The 19535-nt window shown below is 40.2% G+C and overlaps 1 protein-coding gene across 1 annotated transcript in view; it reads left to right on the forward strand.

Annotated features, from left to right (window-relative positions):
- The window catches only part of HSD17B12 (hydroxysteroid 17-beta dehydrogenase 12), a 159874-nt gene that overhangs the window by 137503 nt on the left and 2836 nt on the right, over positions 1-19535 (forward strand). The window contains exons 7-9 of the mRNA XM_036258204.1: positions 6277-6311; positions 13384-13465; positions 15048-15113. Coding sequence (XP_036114097.1) covers positions 6277-6311; positions 13384-13465; positions 15048-15113 — 183 coding nt within the window. The remainder of the gene's footprint in view (positions 1-6276; positions 6312-13383; positions 13466-15047; positions 15114-19535) is intronic.

A 19535-nucleotide genomic window follows, 5' to 3' on the forward strand; every position in this document is an offset into this window, starting at 1 on the left:
GTTACAGTAACCTTATTTTAGCAATATCTTAAGAGGAACAAAAAATTTCCTGGTATAGCAATTATCACCTGCAGATGGCCTAAAGTGAGCACATTGAGTTAACTCCAGAAACAGCTCGTGAGCTGTGAATGGAGTTCAGCTAGATAGTGAGATTTCACAGAAACGCCTGGTGTATGGTATAAATAGCCAGGTATCAAGACACCAATTAATGCATATAAAGTAAAATAGATTACTAACAGCTTAGTTAAAATATCCTAGGTAAAACTTGATGTTAAGGAGAATTTAATTTGATATGGACATAGTGAAGCCTCTCAGTTTATCCACAGAATATTAAAAAGTATTTGTACTATAAACAAACAAAAGAAGGCTCGACATTGAATGTATTATTTATAATCTGATTAGAAGGAAAGATAATTTAAGTAGAGATGAAGGTATTAATAAATTTTACAAAAGCATGCCGATTTCAGGTTAACTTTTCCCAGGTTTTTCAATGTTATTATTTCACAGATCAAAAAAGATGTTTCATTTTTGGTGAGGAGAAATAATTTAGAGTCAGAATTTAAAAGGAGAAGCCAATAAATAACAGGAAAGAATTTAACTTTTTTTGAGAGGACTTGGGTCATTTGATCATTGAGCATTCATTAAAGTATTCATGGCCCTTTAATACCCAGGTACTGAAAACACTGCTCCTTCCATTGTGTGAAGGTACCAAAACTTCTTGAGCTTTAATTCACATGTATAAAGAATGTGCTTCGGGCCCTGGCCAGTTTGGCTCAGCGGTTGGAGCGTCCGCCTGCGGTCCAGAGAGACCCGGGTTCGGTTCCCGCTAAGGGCATGTACTTCGGTTGCAGTTTGTCCCCAGCCCTGGTTGGTCGTGCAGGTGGCAGCCACTCGATGTGTCCCTTTCACATCGATGTTTCCCTCTCTCTCTCTTCCTCTCTCTCCCTCCCACTCTGTCTGTACAAAAAATGGAAAAGTGTCCTCGGGTGAGGATAAAAAAAAAAAAAAAAAAAGAATGTGCTTCGGAGCTCACTTCAGCAGCATATACTAAAGTTGGAAGGGCAGAGAGAGTAGCGTGGCCCTGTGCAAGGATGGTACACAAATACGTACCCTATGTTTTAATGTTAACTAAGCTTATTTTAGTAATCATTTCTATTTATACATCAAATCATTATCTTGAACATTTTAACCTAATACAAAGTCAATGATAGCTCAATAAAATTGGGGGGAAAAGAATGTATTTTGAACATGTCCAGACATTGAAGACCATCAAGAACATATTTAGTATTTAGCAAGCTGTTGATGTAATTTTGTGAGATTATATCTTGTGGGGTTTTATTTTGTCTGATCTTTTTCTGGGTAAATTTTGCCAATCTGAAAGGAGACATTTAATATATGGCATACACACAGTGTAAAGAAAAATGTAGCTTCCAATGTATGCATTAAGTATTGCCTCAATATCCCAGGCTAAAGTAATCTTTCTTATTGTACTGTATTTAAATGTATAAATTGATGTCTTGGAAAAAAAATCTGAATTGAACTTTAAAACTCTGTATAACCACTCACTAAATATTCTTATGGTACTGAGATCCCTGGTCAGAATAAATGAATCCATCAGCAGATGATGTAGACTTACCTGGTAGTTCTCCAGATTGATAGCTACCTACGAAGCCGATCCCTTCTCTTCTTGTGTGTGGGAGCTACACCCTCAACGGCCAGCCTTGTGGATCTACTTAGCTGCAATGCATGTAATGTCTCATTTCTGTATTACACACACACACACCTATCCCTGGTGAGAACATTTTTATTATCAGTCTTGTCCTTTTTCATTCTGTTTTTGGTGATCTCAGGACTTTGGGGAACTGAATAATAGCTTCTCTTCACAAATACTGAGGGACCTCATTATAATACATTAGCTAAGCATTGTGGTCCCCTGATGAAATGTGCTAAATAAAAAATGTTTCTAGATACTGCTAAGAATGCATGTAATCTATCCTTGCAATAAAATACTCCACAACTGTTAACATGCCTGATGGACATCTGTTTGAACTAGTACGGGAAGCTGTCCATGATGTAGTATGATATGGAAATTGTATGACATATTTTAGGATGCACATACTTTTGTTTCATTCATTCAACAAAAAGGTTTTTGAAAATGCATCAATTCTATAGGATACATTGTGGTTTCTTGTGGCTGTTTGCATTTTTGCATTCTATTCCTTCTATTAGAAATTTTTTCTGCCCAGTGAATGCCAGTTTAGTCTTTTAAATGTAATCTGTGAAGCTCTACGTGGTTCCCTAGCTATAACTTGTCCTCCTGAGCGTTGGTGCCCTCTGACCTTACCTCTGTGGTTCACTCATAGCACTGTCATGTGATGATATATTTATAGCGACAGCTATTCTCCTGCTGGATGGTCAGTGCATTCTCCTCACCAGGCTCGGGTTCAAGTACAGCATGGCCTCCACTAGGACAGAAGAATGCCTCTTTATCACTTCATGTTGCTCTAGGCCAGAAGTCAATATTCACAGCATTTTTTTTTATCCTCACCCAAGGACATTTTTTCCATTTTTTGTTCAGATAGAGTGGGAGGGAGAGAGAGGAAGAGAGAGAAACATCGATATGAAAGGGACACATCGAGTGGCTGCCACCCGCACAACCCAACCAGGGCCGGGGACAAACCACAACCGAGGTACGTGCCCTTAGGGGTAACCGAACCCGGGTCTCTCTGTACCGCAGGCCGACGCTCTAACCGCTGAGCCAAACCGGCCAGGGCAATATTCACAGCATTTCTAGAGCTCTTTTATCTCCATGTTTGATAGAGTAACATCAAATGTATTTTGTGAATCCAGTTCTTTAATTCTTGTACATATGATCATTGAGATTTTTTTCAAAAAACAGTGTTGAGAAATAACTTATGTACCATAAAATTCACTTATTTTAAGTGTACATTTTAATGGCTTTGAGTAAATTTACAGAGTTGTGCAATCATTGCTAGAATTCAATTATAGAACAATTCTATTACCCCAAGAAGATCCCAACTGAGGTATTTAAACACACTGATGGAACTGTCCAGAAACTTCTGTGTGGGGAGTTGAACTGGATTCCCTCAAAATGTGTCATTGTTTTTCTCTGTAAACTGTGTAGGGCACAACATGCTTAAAGGAGGCCTGGATACTCATTGGTGCCGCATCCTAAGAGGAGTGTGTGCTGGCAATAAGGGGCACCGAATCCCTTCCAGGGACTTGCTCTGGGAGGGGCTGTATGCTGGGTCCGTTATATGCATCACCTTATTTTAGAGGGCGAGAGTGATAACATGTAATGTAGACACTCCTTCATTTAACGCAGAAGGACTCTGCAGAGGAGGAGTAGGGACCAGCTCCGGGTCATACCCGGAAAAGCCAGGATTAGAACTTGGCCTGACTGCTTACCACACTTGCCTTAAATGCTCAATTAAATGGCTAATTATTGAACAATTTCTATAAAAGACAAATCTTAGGAAACATGTAAGAGTTATTATTTAATTTGAAGAGTTATTTAATCTGAGAAGAAAAGAGGTGACTGTGTTTGTAATGAAAGGATAAACTCTGAAATCAGCTTTTTCTTTGACTTGGTTTCATAGAGTTTAGTTTCAGGCCCAGGGGGCGCATTCTGAATTGGGTCAAGCAAACTCAGAAAAGAAAAGAAATGGAATTGTGTCTTAAAAACTATAAAATAGTGAGGCCATTTGGGCTGTCAGCATAATTTCTGATCGAGTTTGCTTTGGGGATTGTTAAGTCTTAAAATATTAATATTGGTTGGTTTTTAGTAATGCAAGTGGTAAATTATATTAGAATTGGTTGGGCTGCTCTAACAGAGACCTAGGAATGACTTAAAATAGAAATGTATTTCTCAGATAAAGAGCTGTAGGTAATCAAGGTTTTTGGCATTGCAGCTTCACAGTCATCGGGGATCCCGCCGCTTTTTATCTCATTGCTCTGCGTAGCACGTGGCTTTCTTCTTGGCTGCTGTCGCTCCTCTCGGCACCTCTGCATCTAGCCATGGGGAGGAGGAAGAGGCAGAGAGGAGGAAGGATATACATTTTTTTCTCCTTTAAGGGCATGACCAAGAAGTTGCATGTATTACTTGCTTATTTTCACATCTTTAGAACGCAGTCATAGGACCACATGATGTGAGAGAAGTAGAGGAAATATGGTTTTATGGGGGGGCTGCAGTGAGGGAGGGAAAGAGGCCATAGATCCAACTGAAAATTCAATTATTATGTATTTCCACCCATGTGGAATGAATGAATGTTGGAGGACAATGGGCAGTCTCTGTCCATTCATTCTGTGAAGATGGGGTTACTATGAAAAGCATAGATTTATATGTAAGAAGGAGGGAGATACAGAATGCTTTAGACCAGACTCCTTATGGTGTCTGCTTTTTCATCTGGGCCAGAAGATTTGACCAAATCCTGATACTTCTGTTAAAATAATTCCCCTAGGCTTTGAAGACACTTCTTTGACTGTTTTGAAGTTGGCAGTGTGTCTGCCTCTCTTTTATGATGGTTGGAATCCAGGTTCTTACTAGAAAAATACATGCAACCGTTTCAAGGTTGACAACTGGGTTTGGGGTACTGCATAGCAGATTTTATCTTGGTAAAGTTTGGATGCATTTTCTTTCTTTAAAATATTTCTAGCTGAGAATTTTATTGTTTATGTATATACCATATCTTTTTTATCCATTCATCTGTCGACGAATACTTAGGTTGTTTTCATATCTTGGCTATTGTAAGTAATGCTGCAATGAGCATAGGAGTTCATGTGGCTTTTTAAATATCCTTTGGGTAAATACCCAAAAGAGGACTTACTTGATCATATGGTAACTCTATTCTTAATTTTTTGAGGAGCCTCCTTACTGTTTTCCATAGTTGCTGCACCAATTTGCAATCCTACCTACAGTGTATGAGGGTTCCCTTTTCTGCACATCCTTGCCAGCACTTGTTATTTCTTGTCTTTTTGATAATAGCCACTCTGAATATTGCCATTTGCAACACCATGTATGAATCTTGAGATGGTTATGCTAAGTGAAGTAAGTCAGATGGAAAAGGACAAAACCTATATGATTTCACCCATATGTAGAGTATAAAACAAAAAGGAAACAAACAAAGCAAAAACAAACTACAAACTCATAGACACAGACAACATTTGGTGGTCACCCAAAGACAAGGGGGTAGGGGAGGGCGAAATGGGTAAAGGGGGTCAAGTATATGGTGATAGATGGACACGAGACTTTTGGTGGTGAGCATGCTGTCATCTATACGATATCAAATTATAGTGTACACCTGGAACTGATAGAATGTTATTAACTAATGTTACCTTAATTAAAAATAAATGAATAAAATGTAACCCATTGGTAGGGGGTGACATTTCAAGGGGGAAAAGTCCCTAGAATGCTATTTTAATTGAGATCTAGTACTATTTACGATAAAAAGCTTAAAATTCCTATGCTTAGCATGCATGCAAACTTTTCTGTGACAAAACAGCATTTGTTTCTAGAAAACTGGTGCTATCTAGGAGTCAAGAATTTATGCTTTAACCTCCATGCTTTATGATGTGCCTTGACTAAGCCAGTGCCTCTCTTCACTTCTCTTAGTCACTCACAGAGTTTACAGATAGTCTTCGTCATCATCTTCTGTGTGTGTAGCCAACAATTATGAAGCCCTTTAATAATGCAAGTATTGTTTTGTTCATTATTGATTACTTGAGGTCACAGATTAACCTCAACTTTCTCCAAGGATGAGTTTCACTCACAGCTGGCTAGAGCAGCAAGAGAAATGAACGTGAAGACGTCCTTAGTACCTGCCAACATGCCACTTCGTGGCACTCTTCAAAAGGCTTTTTGATAGGAAAAGATCTTTGAGCCCTTGAGATGAGAAAGTCTAAGTAATCTCATAGGCATGCTGTTTCTCATGATAACCTGTGTCCTTTCCTGAGAATGGTTTTTGGGATACTCGGCTTTCACCGTAAAACCTTCATTATTTGAAGATCTCTGTGCCAGTCTTACATATCAGGCAAGGGTAAGGTTAGCCAAGTTCACTGAAAGCATTCCCAATGTTCCCTCCAGTAATTTCACCCGATTCCTTTTCTTGGCACAGGCTATATAGACTATAAAGTAGACTGCTGTCTGTAGAGGTGGTGAGTGGCTTTAGGTTCCCTTGTTCAGGTGGGTGGGTTCTCTTCACTTTGCCTCTGTTGCACCCTCAGCCATCACGAATGTTTTGTTTTTCTCTTTTGCAGATGACACAGTTGGTGTTGCCTGGCATGGTAGAGAGGTGAGTCATGAGCTCTCTCACACACACATTAGGGAGACAGAACTCATGATTATTTATAGGGAGAATCCTTTCTTTGAAAAATTCACTAAAGTGACTAATGAACCTCTCCTCCACATCTTAGTGACAGAGTAATGTGCTGGGTGAGTCACAGGGTGAAGTGTGAGTCATCTGGTGGGGGTGGCTCTTTCCACTCGATTCCCTTTTTATTTCCCTCTCCAGGGTTGCGGTGGTTCCTTTAGATCTGGAGAAAAAGTCTGCCTGAGTCACCATCACTAACTCAATTGCCTGCTATTCTGAGGGGGTGGATAGAGTTCCTGGGATATCCCCGGGAATACCTTTTTAAAGCGGTATGCACTCCGAGTCCGAATCAGTAGAGTTTCATGAAGGAAGGCCCATCCTCTGGTTTTCCAGTTCTTACTAGGAGCATGGACGTTGGAGGAGTTTGGACTATGAAGTCATTTATGGGATGTCAGACCCACCCTTGAAGGAAAAGACTATGTCCACCAGCCTTATTGTTCCGCTTTATATTGAGTTCCACTAGGACATGCTGGATGTCTTCATTTTTATTGAGAAATGTGTTGTCGAGTTCTTATATTTGAAACAGCATGAAGTGTAAAATTGTGATTCTGCCCTGTTCTTCCCTTTGAAAAGTCTGGGTGATGGCTGGGCTTGCATCTTGAGCTAGCTTGATCATTTGCTAAATTTAGGGCTTCACAGTCATCCTTCCTCTGCAAAATAGCTTGGAGTCTGGAAGATATCCAAAGGAATCACAACTTTGAAAAGGGAAGACCCAGGGCCCTACTTCTGTGAAGAAACCTCTGTGACCAGCTTCAGGCAGGGGTTACAGCTAATGTTTATTGAATATATATTATGTGCCAGGTGTTGTACCAAGAGCACAGTGTGTATTAACTCATTTAACTTTGATAGTCTCCCACCATTGTACAGATGAGGGAGCTGAGGTTAGGAATTCACTGTGTTTGGCATCTACAGAGACTGGTTGAAAAACTGCTTCTTAGCAAGACTCTTTGTTTATAATTCCATTTTATATGTAGTTTTGTATATTTTAATAGCTTAGTTTTAGTCACATTTCCCTTTAAAATCTTCAAACTGCTAGTCGTTGGTTCACCATGGGAGTGTGTCCTCCTGACAGGGATCAATCCAGACCAGAACCTAGACAATGGCAGAGAATTAGGGCAGACAGAATAGAACTCAGAAGGGATGAAATTTGGGTCATCATCTTAATCCTACTGTGATGGCTGCAGGTGATATGGTATTAATCCAGAATAGGAAGTCCATCCATTAAGTGTGCTGGTTAAAAATGAAATCAGAAGAGTAATGGTTGTGACATCTTTGCAGATCATAAAGCATTGGATTGAAAGAGTCATAGAATTTCAGTACTTTAAGTCAAATGAGTGTTAACAAAGCTACATAATTAGTAAATGCCCTAGGTACTAGGAACTTGGTCCTATCTCTGTAGACTTTTCAGTCTTAATTACAGTTGTAGATGGAACATTAGGTAAAAACAAAGAACGCAAAGAAAAGGCTCCATCTATTGAACAGGCATTTGCTGAGTGAATTTTATCACAGAGTATATAGAAGATGCACTGGGTCCTTTAAGAAATCAAGTTGATTTTAAACTGAGGTTGAAAAATGATCTAGTGGAAAGCCACCATAGGCTGGGCTGAAACTGACATCATGGGATGGTTGTGGCACTTCTTAAGAACTAATAAGAAACGTAGTGGATTTTATGAGTTCCTTCTTTTGGTTAGGAGAAGGGACAGCTACATTCACTTGAGTTAAAGGAGTTTCTAGTTGTATCAGTCAAGGTAGGCTAACTACTCTAACAGACCACCTCCATTCTAGTGGCTTCACACTATAATAGTTGACTTTCCCCTTGCAACAGTCAGTATGAATCAGTGGTCAGGGCTCTGCTCTACCCAGTTATTCAGGGTCTCAGGCTCCTTCCATCGAGGGCCTCCATTGTTCTTCCCTTGAGTCTTAGGGTTCTCTGCTGAATCCACTGGATCCAGCCAGCAGATGAAGGAGAGAATAAGGATGACTGTATGGGGCGGTTCACGGGCCAGGCCTGGGAGTGCCGCACACCACCCCTGCCCACATTCCACGTCCAGAGCTCAGTCAGAGGCTGTGTGCCCAAGAGGAAAGAAAAGCTCCAATTTAGCAGATCCTCTGATAAGCCTTATACATTATAAGTGATTATATTGTAGCCTGCCCTTTCCCTTGTCCCCAAATGGCATATTTCCTATGCTTGGTTACTATATGATTCATATCTCCATTTAGTAAAAGCAGAGTCCTATATAAAGGTCCTTTGTGGTTGTTTTTCCCCCTTGCACTGATTCTATCTCTGATGTATGAGATTTTCCACACCCTCTAGAACCAGAGTCGAGGGCCAACTGACCATCATTAAACAAGTATCTGCCGTCAAAGTAAGGTATTATATTACCATAGAGGTAGGACGTGCATAATTACATTATAGAGGAAACTTGCTCTTTCCACTTCCCTGGAATTATAAACATTGTGTACAGCTGGAGCCAGGAAGTGGTTGCCATAACAACCATGGAAAAGCTAAAAATAGCCTCTTTCATACTGTATTGCTTAAGGTGGAATTATGACATGTTATGGTGTTTTAGGGCAAGCAATTCTCTTTCATGTGATAAATATTTGCAAACTTTCTCCAACAAAGCAATATTCCTGGATTGCTAGTTCTAATTATCTACCTGACCCCTGTGTTCTGGGATTCTTTTCTGACATAGAACTGTTTTGATATGTTTCTCTGTCTTCTTGAGAGTCTGTTAGAGAACTGTCTGTACCAATTTCAGTATTATGTTTAAGCTTCAAAATAAGAGTAATGGCCCTGGCCAGTGTGGTTCAGTTGGTTGACCATCATCCTATGTACCAAAAGGTCACCAGTTTCATTCCTGGTCAGGGCACATGCCCAGGTTGCAGGTTCAACGGGAGGCCATCGATCAGTGCATCTCTCTTATATTAATGTTTCTTTCTCTCTCTCCATCTCCCTTCCTCTCTCTCTAAAAACAGTAAAAACATGTGACAAAATATTTTTACAAAAAATAAGAATAATGACCCTCTAAGAGCACCCTTTTGCACTCCCGGATAAGAAGTGGAAATATGAAAAAGTGTGATAGGCTTTTTTACAATCTCCCTTGACTGCCGTCAAACTCTGTATACAGTTAGCCGTCCACATTAGGACTGACCGTGTTCTATTGTTTCTCAGCAGCATTCACGCCCCCTTTCCTCCCCGCAGTGTGGGGCAGTGATGAGGTTCCCGAGGAAGGCAGAAATCAGTGACTTACTTCAAAGGAGACCTTATGCTTCCTCTGTGACCGTGATATTTTTCTAGAGCTGTGGACAAGGTCCCTACAGCAGTCTGGTGGAATAGTGGGGCATGTATAGAAGAATAAAGACTTGGCTTTTTTTTTTAACCCAGGTGACTATGAAGGAGTGTGTTGCGATTGGGAATTAAGGGAATTCTAACCATAGGAAACTATAAATGCACGGTGTTGAGTTTTATAGGGTTGGGTGAGTTGAACACTTCACTTGTCAGAAGGGCTAGTAACTGAAGAGAACGTGTTCATAGGAAAAGGTGCTTCCTTATCAGCAGCGGTGTTCTCTGCCATGTTATTGCAGTATTTTAGTTCTAGTAGATCCTCAGTAATTTGCACCACTGAGACACCATCATGTAGCTGTTAGCAAGTAAGAAGCGTGATGAATTGAGAATGTTGTATCACAGAAAATATTACTTGACTTGTTTATTTGGATTATTTGTCATAACAAAGTAGAAATGCACTGAAGCAGTGTGAGTCTTCATTATGGAACTTCAGCAAATATTCTTAATGTACCTTTCAGTCTTAGAATTGTTCCCAAAGTCCCCGGACAATGAGAGATTAACCGGGGTTTGGTTTTATATTTGTTTCTGTGTGCAATTAAGCGCGGCCCATTTTGTCCTTCTGCTTGATATAACAGAGTTGTCGTGAGTCTGGCTGTGCCATGGAAACTGATTTGACGTCACTAATTCTGCTTAGATAGAGGATTAGAGCTCAACAAAGTAGTTGATTTTAAAGACGAGTCCTTTGTCCCTCGAGCTCCCAAATGTTCATCCCCCATCTCTGCATAAAGAATAGATCCTGTATACAGTACAAGGATTAAGGCAGCTATACCAGTGCGTTATTTATGAGTCAGACAGAACTAAGGTGAATATGATTACCCTTGGAGAGAAAGAGAGAGAATTTGGTGCTGTCTCGTGTGTGGGAGGAAGGCTTTTGCTAGACAAACAAATCCATGTGCTTCTTGGTAGCACAGAGTTCTTGTAAAGGGGGTGTTTTCTCTGCTGCCATGTTAGTACCATTATAAATGCTTTGCTTTTATTTACTTAGGCCGAGTGCATTCTCGCTTTATACTTGGTGGGTCTTAGGCTTGTTTTAATGTATTTTAGAGTGGAAATATTGTGTTGTGAATAAAGTACCCTCAAATTCTGACTTTCTGCTAATTCAGACTAACTCTATCTCCTAGAAATTTTAATTAGGGGGGAGTATTTGAGAAACAAAAATCTCAGTTAACTCAAGGAGTAAAACAATTAAAGAACCATAATGCCTAATAGCGACATATTTGATTACTGGTCTATTATATTTGAAAATGGGAAAGATGTTTTTGTTATCCTTAAGTGAATTTTCCTGTATTGAAATCATTGCTCTGGAGCCTGTTATGGTGAGAACTAATTGCTCCTGTAGCTTCCACTTCATTGGGTGAGCTCTGAGCTTAAAAGGTGGCATCTTCTGATATATCATAAATATCTTTTTTTCCTCTTTTTTTTTTAATCCTCACCCAAGCATATTTTTCCATTGATTTTTAGATAGAGTGGGAGGGAAGGAGGAAGAGAGAGAGAAAACCATCGACGTGAGACAGACACATCAGTTGGTTGTCTCCGGCACAAGCCCAACCAGGCTTGGGTCAAACCTGCAACCCAGGTATGTGCCCTTGACCGGGAATCGAACCCGGCACTCTTTGGTCCGAGGGCCGGCACTCTAACCACTGAGCCAAACCGGCCAGGGCTTTTTCTCTCTCTTTTATTTACAGATTTATCAAGATACATTTCACATACCATAAAATCCACTCATTTATAAATTGTGCAATTTGGTGGTTCCTCATATATTCACAAAGCTGTGCAGCTATAGCCAGTCCAATTTCGGAATATTTTCAACACCCTAGAAAGATAAAGGTATTTTAAGCATCATAAATTAATGCTATATTAAATATCTTCTATTAGAAGTGGTTTTTAAAAGTCCATTTTAAAAGTCCATCTTGATCAAAGGAATTTCTCACAAATACAGATGAAATGAAATTGCTAGATATTCATTGCTAATTCACAGGTTTTTATCTTAGTGTGATTGGTTTCTAACTCCGGATAGAGACTCTCACACTCTTACCTTCAAATTTAAAAAGAAACGGTTTTTCTTTTTTGTGTCTCTGTAACAGACGCAAGCCAAAAATACAAAACCTGAAAATATGGTCAATAATATTGTTAATAACTGTGTATGGTGCCAGTTAGATCCTGGAAACACCACGGGGAACACTTTGTAAAGTATATGATCGTCTAAACACTACGCTGTACACCTGAAACCAAAACAAAATGACATTTAATTTTAAAAAATATAAAAATGATGTAGTGAATACATTGACTAAATTCCAACTAACTGTTTTTAAATTTGAGATTTGATTTCTATGACCAAAATGTTAATGGAGTTCACCGTTTAGGAAAGTATATATTACAAATAAGGACTTTGGTTGAAAACAAAAACAAAGAACAACTTGTTTCCAGGGACACATTAAGCGGAGGATCCAGACTCTGCTTGATGGTCAAAGTGGCATCTCGCCCGGAGGCTGGCAGATGGACTGGGTGACCTTTCGGGATTATTTCAGATTTATGTCTAAAATAACGTAGATGCCATTTAATCGTGTTTCTCTTATTATTTTGCATTAAAAGGGTCTATATAGCCCCCCTCTTCTTTGTAATATTAAAACAAAACAAAACAAAACACAAACAGGCTTTGGGGGAAATAAATTCAGAGGAAGAATAACGAGAAACTGGGGTGAAGGAAAGGAACCTGGCCAGGAGGAGAGTCGATGGGTGAAGTCAGGTTGCCGCAGCTGAGAGGGGACCAGCCTCAAAGAGAATGGACTTGAGGTGGAGGAGTTGGTTGTTAAATCTAAAATTCCCCAAACCCGAATTCCACACTTCACCTAACCCATAGATGTTTGCTAACAACTCGAATAAAGCATTGCTTTCCTCAAACTAACTTTCATTTGTTTGTGAATTAGTAGCTCCTGATAACTTTCTGACTTTCAACCTTGAGGAGTCTCTAAAAGTCACAGTAGAAACTTTTGGGCTTTGCCTTTTGGCTAAAGAATATGGTTTGATAAGCTATAAGATCACATGTTAGAGTCAACTCTTCATTTTGACCTGAATATCTACAACCCCAGGGAAGGGAGGAGCACAAGACCTAACCATCACTCATTTCCAGAAGGTTTTATTAAGGACTGGTTAAATGCTCAGGACTATGCTGAGTGTTTTGAGGAAAAGTGAGGACAAGGGCTATGATGTACAAAAGCTTACGGTTTTGGAGGGAGAAAAATATGTATGCACATAAAATAATTAAATACTACAGCAAGGTAGTATGTGATGACATATCAAAATAAAAGCATGCAGGGAGTATAAGTGTGTTTCTAAAAGTGAGAATTCTTGGTTACTGTGGGCAGAGGAGACCTCAGAGGGTGGAGATCAACTTGAGGGGACTGATCCGGTCATGCCCCAGATTACTAAAATCGAGGAATGAGCTAATTGCAAACAAGAGCTATTTTTAGTTGATTGAGTTATACCTCATTCACTGACCAAGTGCATCGCATGCTGATGAAAGGCAAGGAGAGATGTGTGTTAGAAAAACAGCTGGGCCATTCTATTTCAGATCTGTGTCTCCATCTGTAATTTACAAACAGCTGTGGACATGATTTCATTCTGTTTGCGGCAAATTTTCCTTTTCAGATCTAAAGGGGTGATTCTGAACATCTCCTCTGCCTCTGGCATGTTCCCGGTTCCGCTGCTGACCATCTACTCTGCAACCAAGGTGAGCGGTTCCTCGAGAAACCCTGTCGGATGAGGATGAGGAATCATTTCTCACCTCAAAAATGAGCATAGAACTGTTTTGAAGTTCTGTTCTTGGCAGTTTTCACGAACAGAAATGAGAAGAAAAGGAAAATGGCCCACACTGGTTTCAGAGGAGCCAGAGCCAACTTGAGCTGATTGGCATCAACCTCATCAACAGGACGTCAAGATCTCAGATCCACAGATTTTTTTTCTTTTTTTCTTTTTCTCCCATTAGTTTACTGGTGTTAAAATTGATATCTGAACTTCCCAGAGAAAGCTGGCCTAGCCTAGGCCAGTTAGCTCAGAGCATGATGTTAATGAATCTAAGATGGGGGATTTGATTCACGAATAAGCCAACTTCATACAGCATTAGTTCAAGTACACAGAGCTGAGTAGGAGAATTGCAGCCAGTTAGACTGGGTGAGAGTATATTTTTCCACATTATGTAGAATTCACAGATATTTATCATCACTTCTGGAGTGAGACAAGAATTTCCCAGAACTCTGTAAGATGTTGTAATTTTATATATCACCATTCACCTCCTCACATTTCTACTAGGAAAATAATTTAGAGTGTATTTCTTACTGCCTGCAGGTCAATAGCATCATCTGCATATACATTGTTGAGGCATAGGGTACATCTCTGAAATGGAAATGACCGCTGAGGTGCTGAAATTAAATAAACTCTGGGGGAGAAATGAGCAAAATATAATATCTAATAAGAACATGCATTAGGTCAGAAGGAAAAGAGCGACATGCCTGCCTTCTTTTTCACTTGGCTTTTTGTCCACTGGAAAATTGTAAACAGTGACTACTATTTTTCGGAAAACTTGGCACCACCCTCCACCCCTGCATTCTTCTTGCTTTCTATGGCTCTGGAACACAGTGGGCATGTTTATGGCGAGCACCAGGCTTCTCGAAGTGGCAGGTGAACTCCAACCGCTCATGGCGTATTCCATGGACACATGACTAATTATTGGGACCCTAGTAGAGTCATTATTGATACGTTGCATTTCAAGCCTGAGGTCAAGCCCACGTTTGAAAAATGGTCCCGTACATTATATTTCACAAGTGGATTTAAAGTTGTGCTATCAGAAGAAGATGAGCTGTCGGGTTCATTTGTACACTTCTTGGATCTCACGGGGCCAAGAGGATGCTTACTCTTTCTTCTCTTTATTGACAAAATCCCCACAGAACAGGGTTGCACAGAATTTATATTGTGTTTCTGTTTGAATGGCAAGTAGGGAGGAGCACATCTTTTGTTGTATAATCAAACATTTCTTCTTGGAGAGTAATTTTCTAAAAAAAAAAAGAACCTTTTTCAGTTCAATCAAAATTTGATCTGGATAATATGTTTGATAAGAGAATACTTAATTTAGTGGCAGATAAAAATGACGAGGGCATGCAATGGTTTTTTAAGGTCTCTTCTGCATTTGAAATAAAAAGAATGATTAGGAGCTGTAGAGTTAAATGGTTAGTTTGTTATTTAGTTTCCATGACTACAAATCAGACATATTGATGTGATGTGTGTGTTTTCTTCTTACTCCCACCCCCTCCTCCCAGACTTTTGTAGATTTCTTCTCTCAGTGCATCCATGAGGAATATAAGAGCAAGGGCATCTTTGTGCAGGTGAGTAGAGTTTGTTTCAGTTAAGTATCCCTGTTTTTGTGTGGTTTCCACAGCAACTGTTGCCGTCTTGGTAACGAAAGAAAATCACATTCTTAAGTAAGTGAATGTGATATTAGCCCACTATTAAAGACATGGTTTCTTTTTTCTGTATGCACTTTAAGTCTAGATTTTTTAAAAAATCATTCCTTAGAATTTTTAAGTCAGGATACCTAGAGTAGAACTGAATGTACTATATACAGTTGACGCGTAATTATTGTAAATTCTCAGGTTTTATTTTGAGAGAATTAGACTATTAGTATGCCTTAGCTGCCAGGTGTATGAAGTGTGCCGTGACATGCCAAAGCCACTGTGTAAGAGTCAGAAGAGAGGGTAGAGAGCTGAACAAAACTGACTTTTACTACAGCAAGGGGGACGGCAAACACCAGGATGATATAGATATGGTAGTGATTTTTAATAGTTTAAAAATTGTGGTGAAATATACATAACAGCTTGGCTGGTGTGGCTCAGTGGTTGAGCGTCGACCCATATATACCAAGTGGTTACCGGTTCAGTTCCCGGTCAGGGCACATGCCCAGGTTGTGGGCTCAATCCCCAGTGTGGGGCATGCAGGAAGTGGCCAATCGATGTTCTCTCTCATCAGTGTTTCTATTTCTCTCTAAAATCAATAAAGAAAAACAGTTTATACATATATATATATATATGTATACACACATAAAGAAAAACACCATTTAAACGTTTAAGTAGTCAGTTCAGTGGCATTACATACATTCATTGTTGTGTAACTATCACCACGATCCATCTCTAGAATTTTTTTCATCTTCCAAAACTGAACCTCTGTACCCATTAAACACTAACTCTTCATTCCCTCCTCCCCCAGCCCCTGACAACCACCATAATACCTCCTGTCTCTCTGCGTTTCACTGTGCTAAGTACTTCATATCAGTAGAATTACACAGTATTTGTCCTTTGGGGACTGGCTTTTTTTCACTTAGCATAGCCTTCAAGGTTCATTCATGTTTTAGCACATGCCAGAATTTCCTTCCTTTTTATTTATTTATTTTTAAATATGTTTTTTTGGTACGTGCCCCTAGCGGGAACCAAACCCTGGACTCTGGTCCTCAGGCTGATGCTCCAGCTGCTGAGCCAAACCGGCCAGGGCTTAAATATGTTTTTATTGATTTTTTTTAGACACAGAGAGATAGAAACATCGATGTGAGAGAGAAACATTGGCTGCATCCTGCCTGGCCCCTTACCGGGGACTGAGCCCGCAACCCAGGCGTGTGCCCTGACCAGGAATCGAACCAGGACCTCTCAGTCCTTGGGATGACAGTCCACTGAGCCACACCAGCCAGGCTTCCTTTCTTTTTAAAGCTGAGTAATACTCCATTGCATGTATACGCCAGTTGTGTTTATCCACTATCTGTGGATGGACAGCGGGGTTGCCTCCACCTCTTGGCTGCTGTGAGCATGGGTGTGCATATGTCTTTTCAGGACCCTGCTTTTAGTTCTTTCATATGTGCACCCAGAGGTGGAACTACTGGATCTTATGGTAATTCTACTTTTGAGGGGAAGAAAGGGAATTGCCTTACTGTTTTCCATAGTAGCTGCCCTGTTTTCCATTCCCACCACAGTGCACAAGGGTTCCAGTTTCCCCACATCCCCACCAATACTTGCTTTCTGTTTTTCTATTAAAAAAAAAAAAAAAAAAAAAGCCATGCTAATGGGTGTGAAGCAGTACCTCACTGTGGTTTTGATGTACATCTCTTTAATGATGAGTGATGTTGAGCACTTTTCCAAGTGCTTCCTGACCAGAAATGTCTACTCAAGTCCTTTGCCTATTTTTCAGTTGGGTTGTTTGCTTTTTATTGTTGAATTGTAGGAGTTTTTTTTATATATTCTGGAGATAAACCCTTTATTAGATACATAGTTTGCAAATATTTTCTCCCACTCTGTGGGTTGTCTTTTCACTCTATGGATAGTGTCCTTTGATTCACAACAGTTTTTCATTTTGATGTGTTCCAGTTTATCTATTTTTTTTTCATTTGTTGCTTGTGTTTTTGGTGACATATCCGAGAAATACTGCACATCTAATGTCATGAAGCCTTATACTTATGTTTTCTTTCAAGAATATTATAGTTTTAGCTCCTACCATTTAGGCCTTTGGTCTGTTTTGACTTAATTTTATAGAGACCTTTGGCTTTATTATGTAGCTACTCCAGTGGGTGGGAAAAACGATACCAAGTTGTCTCCAGGGATTTTTTTATAAATAGGCCAAGCAAGGGCCAAACATCAACTTTGCTTTGAGACTCAGTTAATTCTTTTCAGTTGGGGTTCTGAGTCTGCAGACCAGGGCACTTGCCCACCTCTGTGGCTGTCAAGCTGGCAGTATTTATAATGGCATATTGTTGAGCTTAAGCAACTTTTAATGTTTGCTCTGCCCAAAACACTTCCTATGAAAGTATAAGCATCTTCTTTTCCTGGTCCCTGTAATGTTTCCCTGAATGAGCAGGAAAGATGGGTTAACTCTTGCTTACTGGGTTTTTGTTTGTTTAAGGATATACTTAGATGACATTTTGACATATAAGGTATTTACTTTTACATAATTTGAAATGTTCCTTTTTAAATTCTGGGTAAGTAGCTGGAGGTCTAAGTTTGCCTTCTCAGGGGTGGGGGACGTCCGGCCCACAAGCTGTCTAAGGCCCTTGAAATCAATACCAGCTACCATCACAGGGCTCACCAAATTAGTCTGGCCAAATATAGCAGGCTAATGTTTACGTTGATAATTTTGTGTGGCTTGAGAATGATGTTATAAACATCCATATGGCCCTTGGCAGAAAAATGGTGTCCCACCCCTGGTAAAAGGGTGATCTTGCTCAAGCTCTGGAATATCTAGACTTTTGGTTTAGACTCCCATGTTGCATTGTCCACTTTGTGGTATAAACAGTTTTCTGGACTGCAGCCACGGAGAGGGGCCCCAGCGCGGCTCTTCGGTGCTGCCCAGGCGAAGGGTTCTGTTGCTAATTCACGTAGTAGCTCTTCTCTGTGCTTTGGCTACGTTTTAGGTACTTTTCTAAGCGCTGGCGATATAGTGGCCAATAAGACCAAGTGTTCGTAGAGCTTACGTTCTGGCAGTCAGTATTGTCCAGTGATTGGACTTAGTTTCTGTACTGCTTAGCCTTTCTCCTGCCTCACACCTTCCTGATGTGTGAACCACACCGACTACTTACAGTTCCCTGAGGACATCATGCTTTCCTTTCCTCTTGCTGTGCCCAGTACCCAAAATGTTCTTCCCTTGTGTGTTTACCTGGCAAACTCCTCCACTCAGCTCAAAAGTTATTTCATCTCCAAATCCCTTCCATCCTCTACTAGGCCGCGTTAACCACCTTGATTTTAAACCATTGTGGAAATAAATGAATACCCTTTCCAGAACGGAATTTACATCTCTTAGTTGGAAGAAAATGTGACTTGGAATTCCTGGGTTTGCATCTCATCTCCACCTCCAGAGCCAGGAGGTGCTCTGTAGTTTCTTTAAGGTTTAGCTGTATGAGGGGCTAACTTGTGGCGCCATCAAGTGGTTCAGATAGGCAGTGCAACTTAATTCTTCTATAAGATCAAAGTAGTCCAATTTATGCCAGATACAGATATATGCACAGGGGGGATTATAACATAACTAAGTAATTGGGAGTTATCAGACCATCTTCGTCTTGACAAGCTCAAAACTTTACAAGCTTCTGATCTGTATATGCGAAGAGTTTTTAAATCTTCACTTTTTTTGTAACCAGGAAGCCCGAGGCATAGTGATGTGATACGGTTTGCTTACGTTCTTCATTACTGGAGACAGAGTACATGTATATACTCTGTTTTGCTTTGTTTGATCCTCAGCTTGGTGAACAAACTCTTCTTACCCATTGTGAAGGCCTCACTGAGCTCTGCATTTCATAATGAAATTTCACTTCATTTCACATGCTGAGATCTCTCTTTGATCTCTGCTCTCATATATTGTCTCCTCACAGCAACATGATTTTAAAATTAAAGACCTTTGGACAAAACATTTTTGCTCATTAAGTGAGGGATAAGTGGATAGGGATAATTGCAATAAACAAATTCTCTAAAACCAAGTCACCTAATCAAAGTTGGCCCAGGTGTTGAGGTGCTTTGGGGATGTTAATTCACTTAGTGTGGGTTTGTGGCTGTTGGACTGAGAGAGGGAGAAAGAGAGAGACAGTGGTTAGGTCCTCGGGTGCTGGGTTCTTAACAGGCAGGCCGAAGTCTTAGCTCACCCGTTAGGAGGGTGGGTTGCACTCCTTAACCCATTCTTGGGAGTGGGAAAAACACTAAACAAATAAACAGAAAACTAGAGACGTGGGAATGCGCTTTCCAGCTCTCCACAGGAAGGAACTCCGTAGTGAGGCATGCATCTCA

The sequence above is a fragment of the Molossus molossus genome, unplaced genomic scaffold, assembly GCF_014108415.1.
Source record: "Molossus molossus isolate mMolMol1 unplaced genomic scaffold, mMolMol1.p scaffold_m16_p_13, whole genome shotgun sequence".
Lineage (NCBI taxonomy): Eukaryota > Metazoa > Chordata > Mammalia > Chiroptera > Molossidae > Molossus > Molossus molossus.